At 40.8% G+C, this 18,000-nt stretch overlaps 1 protein-coding gene across 1 annotated transcript in view; it reads left to right on the top strand.

Annotated features, from left to right (window-relative positions):
* Positions 1–18,000, top strand: part of ttn.2 (titin, tandem duplicate 2) — a 268,706-nt gene that overhangs the window by 89,919 nt on the left and 160,787 nt on the right. The window contains exons 82-90 of the mRNA XM_060928918.1: positions 9,807–10,074; positions 10,266–10,526; positions 10,848–11,057; positions 11,171–11,248; positions 11,348–11,374; positions 11,494–11,550; positions 11,647–11,697; positions 14,082–14,153; positions 17,556–17,596. Coding sequence (XP_060784901.1) covers positions 9,807–10,074; positions 10,266–10,526; positions 10,848–11,057; positions 11,171–11,248; positions 11,348–11,374; positions 11,494–11,550; positions 11,647–11,697; positions 14,082–14,153; positions 17,556–17,596 — 1,065 coding nt within the window. The remainder of the gene's footprint in view (positions 1–9,806; positions 10,075–10,265; positions 10,527–10,847; positions 11,058–11,170; positions 11,249–11,347; positions 11,375–11,493; positions 11,551–11,646; positions 11,698–14,081; positions 14,154–17,555; positions 17,597–18,000) is intronic.

Raw genomic sequence — 18,000 nt, 5'->3', positions numbered from 1 at the left:
CTCAGATGCAGGAAAGGTTTTCTTCTGCTGACTCTACCATGAAGGTCATATTTGTTCAGGTGTCACTTCACAGCAGACCAGTGCACCACCACTCCAGAGTCTGCTAAATCTTCCTGAAGGTCTTTTGCAGTCAAAGGGGGATTTTATTTGCCTTTCTAGCAATCCAATAAGCAGTTCTTTCAGAAGGTTTTTTTTGGTCTTCCAGATTTAACCTTGACCTTCACCATTCCTGTTAACTGCCATTTCTTTATAACATTATGAATGAAGGAAACAGCTACAAGATGGCACCACAAGAGTGGCAGCTAGTTGCAGTAGCTCCGAGCGTGTTTGTTTTTGTACTTTTTCGTGTTTCTTTTCTGCACTAGTCTCAATCGGAAATGTGCACCTAGGGATGTACTACTCGTGAGACTGTGCATTTGTATTTTTCTTTTTCTCTTTCTGGGGCTACTTAAATCAGCATCAGTGGACCCTTTCAGCCACGGCTCCATTGTTTACACTTGGGAGCAGCTGTTTGCACTGTGCAACACCAAGGTACTCCCTGTGGAAAGACCGGTGATCCCTGCGGAATTAAGGAGAAGGGGATGCAGAGCTGGAACGAAGTGCCGGGAGAAGAAAAGACGGTATAAACCATGCATACCGTCTGTCATCATGGGAAACGTAAGATCTCTCCGTAATAAGATGGATGAGCTAACGGCGCTAACCAGACTGCAGAGGGAGTACTGGGAGTGTAGCCTTATGTGCTTTACAGAGACTTGGCTGAATGAACTCTCACCGGACTCACACATCACTCTGGATGGATTTCAACTCGTGAGAGTGGACAGGAAAGCCAAGGAGAGCGGTAAGAGGAAAGGAGGGGGTATAGCGATGTTTGTGAATGTCAGATGGTGTAACTTGGGGCACATCAGGGTAAAGGAGCAGTACTGCAGTAAAAACATTGAACTGCTAGCGGTTAGCATTTGGCCATATTACCTCCCGAGGGAATTCTCGCATGTTATCATGATAACTGTGTACATCCCCCCGGCAGCCGCTGCTGCAGCCTGTGAGCTCTTACACCCTGCAGTGTCAAAGCTTCAGATATTGCACCCCCAGTCCCTGCTCCTAATCTCTGGTGACTTTAATCATGCTTCCCTGTCCTCCACTCTCCCAACCTTCACTCAGTATGTGAAATGCCACACCAGAGACAATAGAACTTTGGATTTAATGTATGTGAACACCAAGGACGCATATAGAATTTCGTTGTTATTTATGACAATGACAATAAAAAAAAAAGTGATTGATTGATATAGCTCATCACCCCTCCCCCCGCTGGGCCGTTCTGACCACAATCTGGTTCACTTGTCCCCTACATACATACCTATGGTGAATAAACAACCACGCACCAAGAGGTATTTAAGGAGCTGGTCTGAGGAGACCAGTATGGCACTGAGGGACTGCTTTGACACCACGGACTGGGCTGTGTTGTGTGAACCTCACGGGGATGACATTGATAGCCTGACAACCTGCATCACGGATTACATTAATTTCTGTGTAGAAAACACTGTGCCTATCATGAAGGTACAGTGTTTTCCCAACAATAAACCCTGGGTGACCTCTGAACTAAAAGCCCTATTAAATGAGAAGAAGAGGGTTTTTAAATCTGGCAACAAGGAGGAGATGAGGAGAGTGCAGAGGGAGCTGAAGAGGGGGATAAGGAGAGGCAAGGACAGCTACAGGAGGAAGCTGGAGGAGCGCCTCAAGGGGAGCAACACCGGAGAGGTATGGAGAGGCCTAAAAACCATCTCTGGCCACACAAAGGACAGTGGGAGGGGCCCTGTATCTGGGGGCCAGGACTGGGCAAATGAGTTGAACCTCTTTTTCAACAGATTTGACTGTGCCACCCCAACCTCCCCCACTCATCATAGTCCTGACCTATCTGTGATATCACTCCACCATCCCCCCTCTCCCCTCATAATACCTCTGACACCAACAGCTCCCTCCTCACACCACATCACCCCCCCTCTGCTCCCTCCCAGACCAATCCACACACTCCACCCCCGACCTCACTCTACAGGAGTCACACCTCGGCTACACCCCTCGCCTCTCCATAACAGCTGATCAGGTGTTGAAGGAGCTGAGGAGGACCAAGATGAAGAAAGCTGCTGGCCCTGATGGTATCAACTCCAGACTGTTTAAGGACTGTGCAGATCAGCTCTGTGGGATACTTCTGTACATCTTCAACCTGAGCCTCAGTCTGGAGAGAGTTCCACTTCTGTGGAAAACATCATGTGTAGTTCCAGTTCCCAAGACTGCACACCCCAGGGAGCTCAACCACTTTAGGCCAGTAGCTTTAATGTCTCACCTGATGAAGATCATGGAGAGGATTGTTCTCTCCCACCTCCAAAACCTGGTGAACAGCAAGATGGATCCCCTGCAGTTCGCATATCGGCCGGGCATTGGTGTGGATGACGCTGTCATCTACCTGCTGCACCGGTCACTTTTACACCTGGAGGGCACTGGGAGCACTGTGAGAGTCATGTTGTTTGACTTCTCCAGTGCTTTCAGCACAATCAAGCAGCCATCACTGCTTAGGGGGAAGCTGGAGGGAACTGGTGTCGACTGCCACCTGGCTGCATTGATCTTCGACTACCTCATTAACAGACCGTAGTATGTGAGGCTCTGCGACTGTGTGTCTGATGTGGTAGTCTGCAGCGTGGGGGCTCCACAGGGTACAGTGCTCTCTCCTTTCCTCTTTACACTTTACACATCTGACTTCAGCTACAACACGGACAGCTGCCACCTCCAGAAGATCTCAGATGATACAGCCATCGTTGGACATGTGTCAGAGGGGGACGATCTGGAGTACAGAGAGGTCATCACCAACTTTGCCACCTGGTGTGAACTGAACCACCTGCGCATCAACGCCAGTAAGACAAAGGAGGTGGTGATCGATTTCAGAAGGACGGCTCCTCAAATTGCACCAGCAAACATCCAGGGTTTGGACATTGAGATTGTGGAGGAGTACAAATACCTGGGTGTTCACCTCAACAATAAACTGGACTGGACAAATAACACAGATGCCCTGTACAAGAAGAGCCAAAGTCGTCTCCACCTGTTGAGAAGACTGAGGTCTTTTGGTGTGTGCAGGACACTGCTTAGGACTTTTTATGACTCTGTGGTGGCATCAGTGATTTTCTATGCTGTGGTCTGCTGGGGCTGTGGAAGTTCAGAGAGGGACAGGAAGAAACTTCATAAACTGGTCAGAAGGGCTGGCTCAGTCTTGGACTGTCCTCTGGACTCCATTGAGGTAGTGGGTGAGAGGAGGATGTTAGCCAAGCTGACATCAATCATGGATAATCCCTCTCACCCCCTACATGAGGCTGTGGGGGCTTTAAGCAGCTCTTTTAGTGGTAGACTGCTACACCCACGGTGTAAGGAGAGATACCGCGGGTCATTCATACCTACTGCTGTCAGACTGTATAACACCCACAACTTGTAATGTAGCACCAATGACCTGTTTGTCATTATACAGTGGTGCTTGAAAGTTTGTGAACCCTTTAGAATTTTCTATATTTCTGCTTAAATATGACCGAAAACATCATCAGATTTTCACACAAGTCCTAAAAGTAGATAAAGAGAACCCAGTTAAACAAATGAGACAAAAATATTATACTTGGTCATTTATTTATTGAGGAAAATAATCCAATATTACATATCTGTCAGTGGCAAAAGTATGTGAGCCTTTGCTTTCAGTATCTGGTGTGACCCCCTTGTGCAGCAATAACTGCAACTAAACGTTTGTGGTAACTGTTGATCAGTCCTGCACACCAGCTTGTAGGAATTTTAGCCCATTCCTCCGTACAGAACAGCTTCAACTCTGGGATGTTGGTGGGTTTCCTCACATGAACTGCTCGCTTCAGGTCCTTCCACAACATTTCCATTGGATTAAGGTCAGGACTTTGACTTGGCCATTCCAAAACATTCACTTTATTCTTCTTTAACCATTCTTTGATAGAACGACTTGTGTGCTTAGGGTCGTTGTCTTGCTGCATGACCCACCTTCTCTTGAGATTCAGTTCATGGACAGATGTCCTGACATTTTCCTTTAGAATTTGCTGGTATGATTCAGAATTCATTGTTCCATCAATGATGGCAAGCCGTCCTGGCTCAGATGCAGCAAACAGGCCCAAACCATGATACTACCACCACCATGTTTCACAGATGGGATAAGGTTCTGATGTTGGAATACAGTGTTTTCTTTTCTCCAAACATAATGCTTCTCATTTAAACCAAAAAGTTCTATTTTGGTCTCATCCATCCACAAAACATTTTTTCCAATAGCCTTCTGGCTTGTCCACATGATCTTTAGCAAACTGCAGATGAGCAACAATGTTCTTTTTGGAGAGCAGTGGCTTTCTCCTTGCAACCCTGCCATGCACACCATTGTTGTTCAGTGTTCTCCTGATGGTGGACTCATGAACATTAACATTAGTCAATGTGAGAGAGGCCTTCGGTTGCTTAGAAGTTACCCTGGGGTCCTTTGTGACCTCACTGACTATTACACGCCTTGCTCTTGGAGTGATCTTTGTTGGTCGACCACTCCTGGGGAGGGTAACAATGGTCTTGAATTTCCTCCATTTGTACACAATCTGTCTGACTGTGGATTGGTGGAGTCCAAACTCTTTAGAGATGGTTTTGTAACCTTTTCCAGCCTGATGAGTATCAACAATGCTTTTTCTGAGGTCCTCAGAAATCTGCTTTGCTCGTGCCATGATACACTTCCACAAACATGTGTTGTGAAGATCAGACTTTGATAGATCCCTGTTCTTTAAATAAAACAGGGTGCCCACTCACACCTGATTGTCATCCCATTGATTGAAAACACGTGACTCTAATTTCACCTTCGAATTAACTGCTTATCCTAGAGGTTCACATACTTTTGCCACTCAGAGATATGTAATATTGGATCATTTTCCTCAATAAATAAATGACCACATATAATATTTTTGTCTCATTTGTTTAACTGGGTTCTCTTTATCTACTTTTAGGACTTGTGTGAAAATCTGATGATGTTTTAGGTCATATTTATGCAGAAATATAGAAAATTCTAATGGGTTCACAAACTTTCAAGCACCACTGTATTTGCACTACTTCACCACTACTACCTCTGCCATCTCTCATCAATGCAATTGATATGTCAATCTTTTTAATCTTTTGTTTGTCTAATTTTTATTTCAGTTTTATTTGTTATCTGTATGACAATTTCTTGCTACTATAACACATGATTTTCCCGAATGTGGGATCAATAAAGTTAATCTAATCTAATCTAATCTAATCTAATCTAATCTAATCTAATCTAATCTAATCTAATCTAATCTAATCTAATCTACCTGAAAATACTTTGCTATGTTCTTGTAGCCTTCTCCTGCTTTGTGAGCATCAATTATTTTATTATTCAGAATGTGAGGGAGTTTAACAGAGGAGCCATGGCTGTTGAGTTTAGGGACAAGTTTGAGGAGTCAGAGAATTTATACAGCTTTGAAATCTGCATCACCTGGCCTTTTCTAACAATGAATGTGAACAAGCCACAGCTCAATAAGCTAATTAAGGTCTGGAACCTTGGTAAAAGTTACCTGAGAACTCAAGTGTATTGGGGTACCCAAACTTTTGCATGGTGTCCCTTTCCTTTTTTCACTGTACAGTTGTACAAAACAAAAATAATACACAAATCTTGCATAAAATGCTGAAAAGAAATGTGTCATCTTTAACTTTCTGCATTTTGGTGATCAATTCATCTTCTGCTCTCTTTACTATTCACAGTACCAGATATTTTAAGCAAGGGGGCCCAAACTTTTGCATGCCACTATATATGAAATGTTACCACTCCTTTACCCTCATCAGCCTCTCTTTGCTCTCACAAAAATGCAGAAAAACACAACATCCTGAATCCTTAGACTTTCTCATGTAGGAAATTCTTTACCTCGGTTACAAAACATGGTCCTGGATATTCCTTTCATAAATGCGATATGGGTCAGTCCATGAAATGGGGTTACCAAAATGTGACATAGAGGGAGTCACTTAAAACAATTTACAACTGAAAACAACTTTTATTTCCATGAAGCATTGACCATATAAGAAAATATAACATAGTTGTTAAGATAACTCCTGCTCTACAATGTATGATAAAATCCATAAATATTTACCCGGTTGCTAATGTAACAAGGACACGAACAAGCTTTTAAAAATAAAGGAAAAATATTGATAAAATCAATTTTTTGCTTTTATTTGCTTACTTTAAACATTAACACTGAATAAGAATTCATTAGAAATATTAGTTCAACATCATAAACACTGCCAAAACGGCTGATAAACGTAACAAAGACACGACAGCGAATAGTGTCTGAAAACATAAGTCAAAATCTTCCCGTCAAAACAGGTGATCAGATTGTCGGCGTTGTGACAAATGTTTAGCTGTAAGATGATATCGTCGTGTTATACAAGTCACAATAACATAGTAGACTTCCTTATCACATAATATCACCAACTGTCGGTCGAACGCAACATGGTTTTAAGCGTAACTTTGCTGGACACGCTGATAATATCACCTACCTGCTCTTGCTGGCCGCCATTTTGATGCCATTGATAGCGACGAGAGCACGTGTTGTGGTGTGTGAGATCCCGCGAGAAGTTATCTCGTGTCAGTTCAGCTGACCTAGATTGAGTAAATAGGTCTCGCAGGTTGTGAACGAACCAGGAAGTGAGTGGACGCTAAGTTAGGATGTGAGAAAAAACATCGATAATTTCTTTTATTGCCGTTTGTTTAAATTTCTTTCTACCTACATCGTTTTATAGTATATTCTTCTTTATATTAAAAACATCAATCATGATTTCAACTCGTTTTATCATTTTTTATAAGCCTGGTTTCTAACGTAACACGGTAGGACATCACAATGTTACGTTCACAACCTATTTTTAGTGGATGAATTCGAAGCTAAATAGTTTATAGAACCTTCTTAACTTTATTATGTGAGTGTAAAACTAAATTGCAAGTACCATGAAACTAATTTTATTGAAATTCTCAGAAAGTAATGAAGCCCTGTGATGACCTGGCGACTTGTCCAGGGTGTACCCCGCCTTTCACCCGTAGTCAGCTGGGATAGGCTCCAGCTTGCCTGCGACCCTGTAGAACAGGATAAAGCGGCTACAGATAATGAGATGAGATGAGATGAGATGAGATGAGAAAGTAATGAAGGTTTATTTAAGCTCAAAGTCAGCAAATATTCCATGTCACAAAAAACGTGTCATCCGTGTCCAGTCACAGGGGAAGAAAATGTTTCACATTTCTTTATTTCAAAAGAAAACTTCATTTATTTATTTATTTATTTTATTTCTTCAAACAATATTTATGGATAATCTGCTTAATATTTCTCTAAATCATGGAAATTAAAGATGAAATGATTATGTAAACCCGGACCAATGAAAAGTAACATCATTTCATGGACTGACCCAAATAAATCTGCCTATTAAAATAAAAATAAATGAGATACATCTATACATTTTAAACAAGTTTTTTAAAAAAGTCTGTTTATCATTAGATGTAGATGATGTGAAGTTTCAAACACAAACACAACACCGAGTGAATGGGTTAAAAAAAGAAACCGTAATGTATTAAATCAAATGCATGAATAAAAACTTGTGATTTAGCTTGTAGCTCCTGTCAGAGCTGCTGTAAGAAAATGAAACAACACTGTCTGAAGAATCAGATTAGAGAATGTAACAGGGTGGCACGGTGGTGCAGTGGGGGGCACTGTCACGTCACAGCAAGACGGGTTGGGGTTTGAACCTTGTGGCTGACTGAGGCCTTTCTGTCTAGAGTTTGCATGTTCTCCTCGTACCTGCATGGGTTTCCTCCAGGTGCTCTGATTTCCTCCTTCCACACTCCAAAGACATGCAGATTAGGTCAACTGGCTACTCTAAATAGGTTGTATTCAGTCATGTGACTTTTGCTTGCGAGTTTACTTCCGGTGAATGAAGTGGTGGTGACCAATTTGGCTGCTTTTATGTAAAGAGCGAGTGAAACTGTCTCCAACTATTTTCACAGTTTAGAGGCCAATGCACGGTCAAGATACCTTCAGAAAGTTGCTCTTTGCGATGGGATTAGATCCTTACATGCTAGTAAAGAAGGATTTTTCCTACAATTTGGAAAATTATCCATCCATTGAGTTCCCTGACATCTCAAACTACCTGGTGCTGCAGACATCGTTCTACATGGACACACAGGTGAAAACCTGGAAGAGCATGGAGGAGAACAACTGTTTATATGTGGCTGGGTTAAAGATCTGGGGATCAGGACACTACAAGATAAATCCTGTATCGTTTTTACCCGGGTAAGGAGGAATTTCTGGGCTTTTTGTACGCGTTTTTGCGATGGCTGCTAGGACGTTACAAGAATTAGTATTGGGTGAAAACAAACCACAGCCACTCGACTCTCAATCCTCCTGCTCTTCTCTCCAGATAAATCATTCACAAAGATCCACAGAAACCCCTTTAAAGTCCTGGGGATTGGTGAAACAGGACGGAGAAGTTATCACAGCTCTCTGTGACTGCACAGCCGGGGAAGCAGTTTCGCGCCGTTCACTCGTGAGCTCTGCTTTTGTGCTTACGTGGATCGTCTCGATGATCTTATCTCTCTAGTTCAGTGTAGGAGCCCAAGCTACATCATCGTCCCTGTAAAGATCACTCGGACATCATGATAAATAAAGTGAAAACATACGTGTTAGTTTACAATATGGCGATCGCGATCCAATAGTAAACAAAAACACATGAAGACTGAAGCATCTCCTGAACTTCAAAACATCACAAAATAACAGAAAATGGTGAGAAAAGTGATTTGTGAATCCAAACGAAATAAATCAGAGAAGTTTATGAACCTTTCACAAAGTGATCACTGCAAACTCGAGTGTTCTTCGACTCAGCTCCCTTCCATCACAGCGAAAGGTTCAAGAGCCACTTTTCTTGTTATTTTTTGGTAAAATCCTTTGCTCTTTCACCTGTTATCAGTTTTATCAGTTTCATTTTGATTGATTTGAACAATGCAAAACAATGCAAGTCGAGGGTATTTTCATGACTTGCAAGGCGCCCCAGTGATAGCAACGCTTTGTGAACAATGAGCTCAGCTGACCACTGCTTCATGTCTTGCATATCTAATGAGGCGGCTCATCTCATCTCATTATCTGTAGCCGCTTTATCCTGTTCTACAGGGTCGCAGGCAAGCTGGAGCCTATCCCAGCTGACTACTGGCGAGAGGCGGGGTTCACCCTGGACAAGTCACCAGGTCATCACAGGGCTGACACATAGACACAGACAACCATTCACACTCACATTCACACCTACGCTCAATTTAGAGTCACCAGTTAACCTAACCTGCATGTCTTTGGACTGTGGGGGAAACCGGAGCACCCGGAGGAAACCCACACGGACACGGGGAGAACATGCAAACTCCGCACAGAAAGGCCCTCGCCGGCCATGGGGCTCGAACCCGGACCTTCTTGCTGTGAGGCAACAGCGCTAACCACTACACCACCGTGCTAATGAGGCGGCTGTGACGTTGAATGGAACCCAACAATTGCCCATAGGTGTGAATGTGAGTGTGAATGGTTGTTCATCTCTGTGTTAGCCCTGTGATAGATTGGCGACCCTAGCAGTGTCGATAATGGATGGATGGAGAATGTAACAGTTCTGTGGTGTATATTCTTAGCTGTGTATATATGTGTTGCATGTATTTATTATTATTCATGCGTACCCATTCCTTTTTTGTGCTTTACATGCAGCCTGTAACACTGATTCGAGACATCACTGACCAGACTACAGCTGCCAATAAAGAGGCTGTGTTTGAATGCGAGATCAAAATCAACTACCCAGAGATAACACTGTCCTGGTACAAAGGCACCCAGAAACTTGACACAAGTGACAAGTACGAGATTAAAGTTGTTGGTGACCGCCACATCTTAAAGGTTAAGAATTGCCAGCTCCGGGATGAGGGCAGCTATCGCATTGTATGTGGACCACATATCTCCAGTGCCAAATTGACAGTGTTGGGTAAGTGTTGTATTGCAGCTATGTGGTTATTTCTTGTAGAAATCCTTCAGATAAACAATACTGTATTTAGATTTAACAAGCAGCGTTAGCTCTAATTTCAGTCAACTTTGAACATTGTTACTGTTTGAAACATCTCTCCATTCAGTGCTAAGAATGTGAGGTTTTATTATCTTCTCCTTTTTTTGTGACAGAAGGTGAAGTGGAAAAGCACATGGAGGATGTAGCTGGTAAGGAAGGCCAAACCTGTACACTCACATGCCAGTTCTCCATACCTAATGCAAAGGCCCAGTGGTTTAAAAATGGAAAGCTTTTAGAGCCTCGTGGCAGGTACACATATTCTGTGGCCAATTACTCTCAGAAGCTCTCAATTAAAGACGTTAGGCCTGAAGACCAAGGAGAATATACCTGCAAATATAAAAATCTTGAAACAACTGCAAATCTTTGGGTCGAAGGTGTGTATCATGTCATCAAACTCACAATTTTATCGTATAAAAAATTTAGACCATCTACTAACCTCTTCCATCTTCATCTGTGAAAGTCTTGCGTTGAACAAAGCATTCTTCTCTTGAACATTTGAATCATCTTCATCTTCTTTTTTGATTTTTTTGTATGGATAACTGAAAATGGAGACTTGAAGAGCATTTTGATCTTTTTTTTATTTAAAGATGACTGGAAAACCTTAATGAAAAGTCTTCATGTATGTGTATACGTTAAGTCTAGCAGAGCAGGCTATCTAATTTGCTAACTATCAAACTTGCGTCATCTCTCTTTAGCGGAGCAAATACATTTCACTAAACGCATCCAGAACATTGTGGTTCGGGAACGACAGTCTGCAACTTTTGAATGTGAAGTGTCCTTTGACAATGCAATTGTAACATGGTACAAGGACATATGGGAACTTAAAGAAAGCCCAAAGTATACATTCAGGAGCGAAGGCCGACGACACTTTATGATCATCCGCAATGTAACCTCGGAGGATGAAGGTTTGTCCGGCTGAAATCCTGCTGGATTCCATTTTTTTAATCTCTCTGATTTTCATCTTAATATTCATCTGGTTTCCAAAGAGACCCAACTAATATAATGAAAAATTCTTTAGGCGTATATTCAGTGATTGTCAGATTGGAGCCCAGAGGTGAAGCCAAAAGCACAGCAGAGCTTTACCTGTCAGGGAAAGGTCTGTAAAAGCCTGTTAGCACATGTTAGTATTCACAGAAAGTTCATAACCTGGTGCATTAATGTCTATAACAGTATTTTACTGTACCTCCTTTCACAGACATTGATGTAGGAAGGGTACCTTATGGTAAGTATTCTAGTTCAAAGATCCAATTACATCATAAATTTAATTATGCTACATCATAAGAATCCGATATATTCCAATCATAGTTCCTCGAAATTAAATTCATATTTAAAACCCTCCAGATATTCCTGATACATCAATACAAGTCCCTGAAGCTCCATCTGCATTTACGTTTGAAGGTAAGAAAGGGACTTGGATATAATTTTAGCTCTAAAAATGCTAAAGTCTGATACACACCCTCAATACTCAATAATTTGATCCTTTATTTCTGAAAGCTGAATCATCTGTCGAATACTATCATTACGAAGAAAAGATGGAAATTCAAGGTATATCATATACTTGAGCTTTCTTCATTATCTTACAAGATCATCCACTAAAACAGGCCACATCAAGATTAACAAAAATCACCCTCATCTGCTCATTCACTTCACTGTATTAATATTAATCCAAATGATTAGTATGAGAGTGTGAACATGTGTATGCATCATCACTGGGGCACTGTTAATTGTTAAATAACCAATTAACATCATCACCAGATTTTAAAAACTAAAAATGCTCAAATGAAGTTGACGATTAACCTGGTTCCTTAGTCTTTTAAACATTTCCAATGAACTGTCATCCTTCACCAGAGTATGAGCACAGAACAGAAGAAAGGATAGTAGAGGAAATCTCTATTACAGGTATCATCGAGAGCTTTCTGTTCTCATCCCTTCATTTTAAATCAGAAGAAAAAACTAACCCTTTCGTTTTCACAAAAAATATCTGTTTGTGATATAAAACTTCAGCACTTACATTCACATTTGTGTTTGTCTGATTATCCTCCAAAAAATCTTCAAAAAATCATACGGGTCCTTTTGGAGATGTATGTTTGTCCTTGCTGTGTGCGTCTTCACCAACGTTCGTGTGATGTGTTTCTTCTTATCTGTGTAACATCATTGAGATGTTCCTCTTGATCTTACCCATGTGTCATTTGTGTCTCATCATTGTGTAATCGTGTACATGTTTGTCTTATCCTGTTATCCAACTCCTAATCTTATCTGAATACAACCCCGATTCCAAAAAAGTTGGGACAAAGTACAAATTGTAAATAAAAATGGAATGCAATAATTTACAAATCTCAAAAACTGATATTGTATTCACAATAGAACATAGACAACATATCAAATGTCAAAAGTGAGACATTTTGAAATTTCATGCCAAATATTGTCTCATTTGAAATTTCATGACAGCAACACATCTCAAAAAAGTTGGGACAGGGGCAATAAGAGGCTGGAAAAATTAAAGGTACAAAAAAGGAACAGCTGGAGGACCAAATTGCAACTCATTAGGTCAATTGGCAATAGGTCATTAACATGACTGGGTATAAAAAGAGCATCTTGGAGTGGCAGCGGCTCTCAGAAGTAAAGATGGGAAGAGGATCACCAATCCCCCTAATTCTGCGCCGACAAATAGTGGAGCAATATCAGAAAGGAGTTCGACAGTGTAAAATTGCAAAGAGTTTGAGCATATCATCATCTACAGTGCATAATATCATCAAAAGATTCAGAGAATCTGGAAGAATCTCTGTGCGTAAGGGTCAAGGCCTGAAAACCATACTGGGTGCCCGTGATCTTCGGGCCCTTAGACGGCACTGCATCACATACAGGCATGCTTCTGTATTGGAAATCACAAAATGGGCTCAGGAATATTTCCAGAGAACATTATCTGTGAACACAATTCACCGTGCCATCCGCCGTTGCCAGCTAAAACTCTATAGTTCAAAGAAGAAGCCGTATCTAAACATGATCCAGAAGTGCAGACATCTTCTCTGGGCCAAGGCTCATTTAAAATGGACTGTGGCAAAGTGGAAAACTGTTCTGTGGTCAGACAAATCAAAATTTGAAGTTCTTTATGGAAATCAGGGACGCCGTGTCATTCGGACTAAAGAGGAGAAGGATGACCCGAGTTGTTATCAGCGCTCAGTTCAGAAGCCTGCATCTCTGATGGTATGGGGTTGCATTAGTGCGTGTGGCATGGGCAGCTTACACATCTGGAAAGACACCATCAATGCTGAAAGGTATATCCAGGTTCTAGAGCAACATATGCTCCCATCCAGACGACGTCTCTTTCAGGGAAGACCTTGCATTTTCCAACATGACAATGCCAAACCACATACTGCATCAATTACAGCATCATGGCTGCGTAGAAGAAGGGTCCGGGTACTGAACTGGCCAGCCTGCAGTCCAGATCTTTCACCCATAGAAAACATTTGGCGCATCATAAAACGGAAGATACGACAAAAAAGACCTAAGACAGTTGAGCAACTAGAATCCTACATTAGACAAGAATGGGTTAACATTCCTATCCCTAAACTTGAGCAACTTGTCTCCTCAGTCCCCAGACGTTTACAGACTGTTGTAAAGAGAAAAGGGGATGTCTCACAGTGGGAAACATGGCCTTGTCCCAACTTTTTTGAGATGTGTTGTTGTCATGAAATTTAAAATCACCTAATTTTTCTCTTTAAATGATACATTTTCTCAGTTTAAACATTTGATATGTCATCTATGTTCTATTCTGAATAAAATATGGAATTTTGAAACTTCCACATCATTGCATTCCGTTTTTATTTACAATTTGTACTTTGTCCCAACTTTTTTGGAATCGGGGTTGTATTTTATCTAAAAACATCTGTGATTTCTCATTATTCTAAGTACATTTTCTGTCCCTACAGCCCCGAGAATTCCTGTGGAAGAGATTGTTGAGAGGAAAGCGCTCGAAGTGAGAGAAGTTGTCCCAACCAGAGGTAATCAGTGATAAAAGAATGTTGGCTGCTACCGGTATGTGTTAGGGATGTACTGACCTTGTTTTCCCCCAAATTCAAACCTTCAATATAAGTAAAACTGAGGAGATGATCATCAGCAGAAAGCGAATCCAAAATCACTCTCCTCTCTTTTTTTCTGAAACCTGTAGAGAGTATAACTTTGCTCGGTGTCACCATCACCAACACCCTGTCATGGACTCAGAACATATTTGGCATCGCCAACAAAAATGGCAAAGACAATATACATCTTGGGTCGTACAAGTGATCTACTTCCCCTCCAAGTTCGCGTCACCATGTACAAAGCTTATGTTCAATCTCTCATGGAGTATGCTTCCCCAATATGCAGGTACCACAGCACTAAAGTTATTAGATAGGCTGCAGAGGAAAGCTCTCCACCTTTTAAACATTGATGACCCCTGTAAGGTGAGCATCTTCCCACTGGAGCACAGGAGAAACATCACTTCACTGTATATTCTCTACCGTCATTACTTCCTGCAACCATCCATCGAGCTGACCAGAATATTGCCTACGGGTCAGTGTTGTAGTCGAGTCACTAAACCTCGAGTCCGAGTCCAGTTTCGAGTCCCCACTGTTCAAGTCCGAGTTAAGTCCAAGTCATTAAAGAAAATTTTGAGCTGAGTCCACTATTGAGCCGAGTTGAATCCGGGAAGAAGACTCCATCTGCACCATGTGACGGTGTCTGTTGCTGCCTTTATGTGAAAGCGTCTCTGCTACTGTGTCGGACTAACGTTCCTGCTCCACTGCCTCATTTTAGTTAACAGGCTACAGATAAAAAGCTTGTTCATCACTCAGCAAGCCCCGCCCACTATCAACAGAGCAATGAACATAGCGTGTCACTTCCTTCTCTGGGTGGAGTCTTACCAAATGACGATTGAAGTTCGAGGTCGTCCCCGTCGTCTCCTCGATAGTTCTTCTACATATGGAACACACAGCAGTGCATTTTTTCCCACTGCACAAGAAGTCTGTATTAGCAGCGTGGACAATCCTAGGCGTGTCTCTCCGGGCATTTTAGCGCCGTTAACGTTAGTTTGTTCCTGAGCATGATGTATGAACCGGTGAATGTGCATTCTCTTACACAAAATTAGTATAAAAATTAATGTAGATATAAATATCTTGTGCCAAATTATTATGGCATGTTACAAAAAATAAAGAAAAAAATCCAAGTCCTCATCTTCAATTTACAAGTCTGAATGCAGTTAATGCACGAGTCCGAGTCCAAGTCCGAGTCATCAGTGCTCAAGTCAAGTCACGAGTCCTTAAAATTAGCGTGCGAGTCCTGGACTCGAGTACTACCGTACAAGCTTGCTCTGGGTGTACCCTGAGGAAGAGTAACTCGATCGGCTCTGAGTGGCCATCCACATGCTGTGAACATACTAAAGTCTAACACTAAGCACCATCTGTCTTCTTATATTCCTAGAAGTAGTAGGATGTGGAACTCTCTACCAACATCTGTATTTCCCACTACTCCAAATATGGATGCATTTAAGACAGCTTATTTTTTGACTTAATTCAATAATGTTGTTGTCAAATTAGTCATTGTTGATCATTTGTGATGTAATAGTAATGTGCCTTGTGCCATGGGTCGCTTTTCATTTAGTTTGATGGGTCCATCAGGCTCTTGTATCACTTATATTGAAATAAAAAAAACAAACAAAAACTCAGAACACTTTTTTTCGACCAATATCAATATTGACTTGAAATGAGAAACGAACTTTGGTTTTGAACAATCCTGGATATCAGAGAACATCTGTTCTGTTTAGATCCGTTGCTGCTTTGTGCTTCTAGCAGTGAATTCTAAAAATGCAGCTTAAAGGCTGAAAGATGCTCATTTTTAATCTGCTTACTTGTATTCACCTTGGTATTTTCACAGAGCACAGGTTGCAGGCTGCTTTGATCATTAGTCCTGAAATATGTCTAATTGCTATCATTTCATGTTGCCTGTTCATTAGTGTTGCAGTGTACACTAGGCTTATATTTGACAATTATCCGCCAAAGGCAAAGTGAATATCTGTGATGATTATCAGTACAGGACACTTTTTCCATGGAATAAAAACGTGTTCTATTCCCTTCCAGCAGGTTTCATTCATTTGGTTCAATAGCATGCTCAATAGTTGTTAGCATATCGCTTATCCTACATGTATTACATCACTCTACCCAATGGAGAATGAGCATTGAATATGGTTTACAATATTGCACGGTTGTCAAGACATGACGTCACACATCAGAGATGTAAAACTTCCACACTAGCAAGCGACTGTGCCAATTTGTAAACAAACATGGCCGCCAGCTTTGCTTTGTTAAATACGAAAGATTTAAATACAGAAGATTTTGTGTATGTATAATAATAATAATAATAATAATAATAATAATGATATTGGCTGGATTTTTTCGTGGTCTATCAGATATATTCCATTCAGCTACTCGTCTTCGACTCATTCAGTATCATGCTCGTTGAATGGAATATATCTGATAGACCATGAAAAAAAAAAGCCAGACAATATTATTTAAATAATAATTGAGATGAAATCGGGGTTATTATTCACCGATATTCACTGAGCTTGAGGCAGATAATTGTTTTACTATAAATACACAGGTGATTTTTTTTTAATTGTATTAAAAAGTAATTCATTTCAAACTTCAAAAGCGGCATGTAAATGTAATAACTTTGCATCACAGACTTGTGTTACTTATCTACGCCGAGTCACATAAAATACTTTGTTGTGAAATCGATAAAATAAATCCCAACCCCACCTTCCCTTTCAATAGTTTTAGACCAAACTTCGGAGCATCTTTAGTGCTTTTAGGAACAGCGTTTTCTTTCATCATCTGTGATTCTTCCTCACTGACGGTGATGAAGCGATTGGATGCTGAGTCGCTTGAGGTGATTATCAAGAAATAGCCAGAATCTCTCAACCAATCAGCCCTCACGATTTCCTATAATCACCTGTGTATTTATACCAATACATCGTATCACATGGTATTGGATCAATAGAGTAGAATTTTTATGAATATCTGAGTTAATGAACATGGTGTCAGACCAATACCAATATCCAGGTTCAGTATCAATGCATCCCTAGCAAACATGCTAATGTCATCGTGACCTTTTCTGTGTCTTATGTCTAGTTAACTTTTTTTTTTGTATTTTGTTTCGTCTTCATGTGCACTATCATGGCTATATTTTTTGGTTTAATGTCAGTCTTGACTTTCTTTCTTTTTTATGTTATTTATGATAAAATTTGTCTGTCTGTAAAACATAAAAATGTCATTGTGGGCTGCTAAATTATTTATTTACAATGCTCATGCAAGAATACTTTTTAGCCTAAAGTTTCTAGATTTTATCTAATTTATTAATTGTTCTTTAAGTTCCTGAGGTGGTCAAGGAACCAGAGCAGAAACCTACACCAGTTGAGGAAAAGATAGAACCACCAAGAAAAGGTATACAAAACTCTCCATGCTATGTTGCATTTTGTAAAAAAGAAAAAAAAAAGTCACGTTACAAGTTTTGGGTCTTGTCCAGTATCTTGAGTGGATCTTTTTTTTTTTTCATTCTTGCTTCTTGCATTTTTTTGTCTTTGGCTACATTAAATGCATGATCCTTCATAACTAATATTAAAACTATATTGGAAAACATTTTCAAGTACCCGAAGCTAAGAGACCCAAAGAAGAAAAAGTCATACCACTCAAAGTGGAAGAACCGAAAGAACTTCCTCCTAAAGAAGGTAATATTGTGAATGCCATTGATTCATGTTGTAGTTTTGGTGCTGTTACGGTATGTCGAAGCTTGTTGATTTGTTCTTTGTAAAATATG

The sequence above is a fragment of the Neoarius graeffei genome, chromosome 9 (assembly GCF_027579695.1).
Source record: "Neoarius graeffei isolate fNeoGra1 chromosome 9, fNeoGra1.pri, whole genome shotgun sequence".
NCBI lineage: Eukaryota > Metazoa > Chordata > Actinopteri > Siluriformes > Ariidae > Neoarius > Neoarius graeffei.
This window is presented reverse-complemented; position numbering and strand designations above follow the sequence as displayed.